Consider the following 6,000-nt stretch of genomic DNA (forward strand, 5'->3'; position numbering starts at 1 on the left):
ATGAGCCAGACTCAAATCTTCAAGCACCCAGGCCAGTGCTTTCTTCTGATATATCACATTAAGAAAAAGAGAAAGTCACTGGTAGTAACAATATGTTGCTTAACCTCAGATGTTTATAGACACATCACATTCCAAGCAGCTTAACTACTCTTTTGATTTATAGAATAATGTTCTTAAAACAATGAGAACTTAATAAAACAGCATGAATTCTTCGGAGAATGCTGAAACATTATTTGTGGACCAATTATGGGTAGAGCAATACAGAATAACTTTGATTAAAAGGAAATATAAGGTTTAAGATGCCATGGCACCAATATTAGAGACTGAAGATAATATGAATGTTACAATGAGCCAAAGATTAATTCTCCAATAGTTCCTTGAAATTTAGCTACGCTAGTTAACAGCTGGTGTTCCAGCAAATCACTTTGGATCACCTTACTGGTTCCTTTCCCCATCCCCCAAGTGCTGTGTGTCTTTTTTTAAGGGCTTGTACCTGTATCCTTCATTAAAACCTGAACTTGGCTATTGGAGACACTGGAAGAACTAGAAGTGCCAATGATTCTCTTCTGCACCTTATGTATATACTTCCACTAAAGCCTGTAGCCAATGATTGATTGGAGCCAGATGAGAGCAGCCAGGCTTCTTCGTCTCCATAAGATGAACTCTGAGATGTTATTTAGAAGACAGAACTGTCCTTGGTCACACTGATTTTGATTGTCGCTCTGCTTCACAGTCCTACTGCCCCAATTCTCTTACCAGTTCTCCTGGGAGCTTTCTTAATTAATCACTTACTAATACTTGCCTCAGAATCTGCTTTTGGGCAGACAGTTACAAAAGACAAATACTAAAGCTACTTAGAATCCATTCTTCCACCCATTCACTCATTCATCCGTCCATCTATCCATCCATATTTATCTATACTTGCTACCTCCCCTTCTATTCTGTGTCTGTCTAAATACCTCAGCCTTCCATACTTCAAAATAAGCAACACCTGAAGCGACCTGTTGCCATTCCTGTTCTATATTTCTGTATACTTATATAATCACAAAAATATATACACAGGGAATATTTGTGTTCCAAAAGTGGGACTATATGTAATATATACTTCTTTGTAGTTTGCTGTTTTTGTTGAACAATATTTAGATCCCAAATGAAGAAAACTTAACTAAGTTCTATTGTAAATTGCTCTAGTTATAAGTTATTATATAAATCTCTGCTTGGGATGAGAAATCATGTCATAGATGCAGATATGTAAAATAGTTAGAATTTGAAGTCATTGTAGGAAAAAGCTTTAAGGCTGCCAATTATCTCTCACTTTTTCTGAAAGGTTTGGATGTCCTAACATCTTTGATTGGTTGCCTATACATTATGTATTTATACATAAAAGAATAATCATTTTAAATTTTGTTTGTACTTAATTCCCATGCTATTGTGTTTTATTCCATGTTATGTTATTTGCCAAATGTTTATTTAATGCTTGCTTAAATAATTTTTAATACTTGATTTCTTGCTATTCATCTTTAGGTCTATTTATAATTAATCTCTACAACCACCAAAAGAGTTGATATCTTTGTTTGCATTTTACAAATGTGAAGTCTGAAACATAGGGAGATTAATTGCCTTTTTTCCTAGCCACAAGCATAATGAGAGGCAGAATCAGAAAATAAATTAGAAATCCCTGGCTTTCAACTCCATGTTTAATCTATTAGCATTGGATTATTGTCATTTTTTTTACAAGATAAATCTCTTTATGACATTACCAATTTCATCATTAAAATAAAACTTATGTAATAAAGCCAAATGTTGTACATCTAAGGATAAACATGAATATAATGCTAATTACTATCTTTTAGAATCTTATTTATTTCTAAAATTCTGATTTAATGAATGTTTAATCTGTATTATTTTTCCATATTTGCAAATATTCCAAGTTACTTTCATCTGCAACCAAATAAGATATAAGTGACTATAAAAGGAGGTAGTGGTTTTCTTTTCTTTTTTTTTTTTTTTTGAGTTGAAGTCTCACTCTGTCGCCCAGACTGGAGTGCTGTGGCCGCTCCCGGCCACCGCAGCCTCGACCTGCTGGACTCCGGCGATCCTTTCACCTCAGCCTTCCAAGTAGCCGGAATTACAGGCATGCGCTACCACGCCCGGCTGATTTTTTTGATTTATTGTAGAGATGAGGTCTTGCTGCCCAGGTGGGTCTCGAACCCGCGGGCTCAGGCAATCCACTCACCTCAGCCTCCCAAAGGCACGGGATTACAGGCTGAGCCACTGAACCCGGCTGGTAGTGGTTTTCTGTATGTGAAATATAACCCTTATTAAATAGAAATATTTTAATTCTAAAAGGTTGTTTATATATGTGTATTTATTGCTTCTTAAATAGTTAGAAATTTTGAGTGCATGGAGATCTATTTAAACCCATAGAAGATATATTTTCTCTTCTGACAACATGCTACATGTTATAACACTTAATAGGCTAACCCAACAGATGTCTGAGTATATCTTGACCAGGCTAATTTGCAGACTCTGTAATCCAATTTAAATTCAGTAAATTTCTCCTTTCTTAGGCTATGAATTTATCTGTCATTTAATGATAATGAGAGTTTTCACTGGCTATGTAATGCTGAAATTACCAGAGTGACAAAAATGGATATAGCTATGCTACAAAGTTACTTCTCCCCTTATCAAACCTCCATTTATTTAGAAGCAGTAGGAGAAAGGCATGTGCTATGGTTTGAATGTTTGTCCCCTCCCAAGTTCATGTTGATATTTAATTGCCATCATAACAGTATCAAGAGATGGACTCCTTAAGACTTGATTAGGCCATGAAGGCTTTGCCCTCATAGGTGGGCTTGGTGCTGTTATTATTGGAGTGCGTTCATTATTACAGGAGTGGGTTTCTTATAAAAGGATGAGTTTGGTTTCCTTTTGCCTTTCTTTTATCCTCTCTTTGTCCTTCCACCATGGGAGACTAACCAAGAAGTCCCTCACCAGATGACAGTCCCTTTATCTTGGACTTCCCAGCTTCCAGAACCACGAACCAATAAATTTCTACTTATTATACATGATTCAGCTTGTGGCATTCTGTTATAAGTCTCAAAACAAACTAAGACAGTAGAATTGTATTTCTCCTCTTGGCTTATATTTCCTCAGAAAAAAACCTGAATTTCTTTATCATGTTTTTTTACTTCTAGTAAGACTAATTTACAGAAATGTAAGACTTTCTGAAAAATTATATATAATTTTTACATTATTATTATTATTATTTTGTGTGTGGCAGGATCTCACTCTGTCACCCAGGCTGGAGTGCAGTGGCACAATCACAGCTCACTGCAGCCATGAGCTCTAGGGCTCAGGCAATCCTTTTGCCTCAGCCTTCTGAGTAACTGGGATGATAAGTGTGTGCCACCACACTCAGCTAATTTTTTGATGTTTTTTGTAGAGATGAAGTCCCGCTATGTTGCCTAGGCTGGTCTCAAACCTTTGGGCTCAAGGTATCCTCCTACCAAAATGTCTCCCAAAATGCTAGGACTGCAGGCATGAGCCATCATGCCCAGATGATTTTTATATTAAATGATTAAAAATTCAATGTTCCCTTTGTCAAAATTCTAGGATTAATATTGGTGCAATGAGACATACCAGAACTGACTATGTGGTCTCAGTAATACTGATGTCAAGAACATCAGGATGGTGAAGAATGGAGGAAAAAAGCATAAAGAAAGAACATGAGCACAATAAGGAATAATATAATTTGGCAAAGTATAATAATTGAGAACAATATTAAGAGACAAAAATGGAAGTAATGGCTAACAGTCGATTTAGCAACCAAATTTGTCTTGCTAGCTTCTTATAAAATAAAAAAACTGAAATGGATGTAAAGGAAATGTTTAATTCATAAGCTATTTCCATTTACCCCTTAAATTATGCTTTCCAAATTATAGTGGATTGTACCTTTAAACTCACTGGCAAAGAATATGTGCTAAACAAATTCACGTTAGGTTACAGTAATTCAATATTAAAATGTCTTTCCAATTGAATTTTAGAAACAATGCTACAGTAACCAAGCTGTAAGCTGAAGGAATCACTACTGTCATATGGTATTGTAACACTCCCTAGAGGAGGTCATGACAGAGCTGAACATCTTGTGTCTACTTTATTCTGACATAATACCAGATAAATTAATAAGAATTAGGAAGCACAACAGTAATTTAGAGAGGACTTAAGGAAACAGCATGAGGTTAAGCTGAAGAACAGGTATTAAAACAAAATACTATAGTATAACAGCATGCTCAATATATACAACTGTATGTATTTATATGTAGTTTTTTACAAAGCTCCAAATAAGACCTACTTTCTCATAGTACTTGATCTCGTAGTCCAGAATGGCTCCATTGGAAAAAGCAGGTGCTTGCCATGATAGGGCAATGCTATTTTGGGATGCCCAGTCCTTCCTTACCACACCTATCAGGGAAGGTGCTGAAAGGAAAGAAAATAACTAAGAATTAATTGGCAGGAATCATTTCCCATAATCCTTTCTTTAATATTTTCTCTTCCAAGGAAAACATATTTCTTGAAGAGGACAACAATTGCTGATGCCACATTAATAAGACAGCCTTAGGATTTGCTCTGTTCAATCCAAATGAGGTATTCAAATATATTTAGAAATACTCCCAGGAAACATAGGAAAACCCCAAATATTCCAAGAATAAGGGCCAGAATTCATCATCTTTGCTCTTATTAGGGAAGGACGTTTTTCTTTAAACTGGCATTAGTCTTGAGCTATGACATGAAGTAGAATACATTTAGCTCCTGTATTCTATCAAATCTTAACCTACTATATAAAAAAACACAAATGCAATTACAAGATCATTTATAGGCTTTACTTTCTCCTCGAGACATCTTAGTCCTTTATAAAAGTTTATATCATAAACTGTGTAATAACAATAAGTTATTGCTTATCAATGTGAGGATTATTTGTTTTGCATAGTTTCTGTGATTCAAATGTCATAGAAATATTTCAAAACTGAAATATTTAACTTCAGACGTTTATTTTCAGAATCATGTCCGTCTTATTTTCTTACATAATTTAATTGCAATAATCCAAATTGAATGTGTTAAACTTCCAATATTAAAATAATAAAATATGTATAGTATGTTGTTTTCTTTGTACTTTTCACAAAATACTTTTCAAGTGTTCTAATTTTTTTGAAAACAGTAGTATTTGATATAGAAGTCAAAACTCACTCATAAAAAAATAAAACCCAGGCTTGGTGGCTCAGCCTGTAATTCCAGCACGTTGGGAGGCTGAGCCGAGAGCACTGACTGAGCCCACGGGTTCGAGACCCACTCGGGCAACTTGGTAAGACCTCATCACTACAATAAATCAAAAATTAGATGGGTGTGGTAGCGCGTGCCTGCAGTTACCGTTACTTGGAAGACTGAGGCAGAAGAATCACAGGACCCCAGCAGGTCAAGGATATGGTGGCCGGGAGTGTGCCACTGCCCTCCAGTCTGGGTGACAGAGTGAGACTCCAACTCAAAGAATAAAAACAATAAATAAATAAATCCAAATTAAACTACACTGAGATACCATTTCTCACGTATAAGATTGGCAAAAGATAATTTAAAAATTGGGCAAGACACTCTGTTGGTTGTACTGGGGGAAAAAAGCACTTTAATACATTGTTGGTGGAAATGCAAACTGATACAACTCTTATGAAAGAATACACAACAATTTAAGGCAAATTATACATTTTACACTTTGGTCTTCTGGAATCTCTTCCAGAGATACGTTGCACAAACACAAAGTTATTTATAAGACTATTCACTGAGAGACTGTTACAATTTGCAAAGATTGTAACAATCTGAATATCCATCAGTAAGAGACTGGTTGAAAAACTATGCTACATCCGCTAGAGAACTATGAAACTGTAAAAGGGAATTATGACTATCTACCAATACTACAATAAAGTTATTTCAGAATGTTTTTAACTGAAA

At 35.4% G+C, this 6,000-nt stretch overlaps 1 protein-coding gene across 1 annotated transcript in view; it reads right to left on the reverse strand.

Annotated features, from left to right (window-relative positions):
- EPHA6 (EPH receptor A6) overlaps positions 1–4,902 on the reverse strand; it is a 338,000-nt gene extending 333,098 nt beyond the window's left edge. The window contains exons 1-2 of the mRNA XM_008061379.2: positions 4,887–4,902; positions 4,355–4,479 (exon numbers count right to left, since the gene is read on the reverse strand). Coding sequence (XP_008059570.2) covers positions 4,355–4,479; positions 4,887–4,902 — 141 coding nt within the window. The remainder of the gene's footprint in view (positions 1–4,354; positions 4,480–4,886) is intronic.
- Positions 4,903–6,000: the final 1,098 nt, after the last annotated feature.

The sequence above is a fragment of the Carlito syrichta genome, unplaced genomic scaffold, assembly GCF_000164805.1.
Source record: "Carlito syrichta isolate Samal-C Ts95f unplaced genomic scaffold, Tarsius_syrichta-2.0.1 Scaffold305223, whole genome shotgun sequence".
Taxonomy (NCBI): domain Eukaryota; kingdom Metazoa; phylum Chordata; class Mammalia; order Primates; family Tarsiidae; genus Carlito; species Carlito syrichta.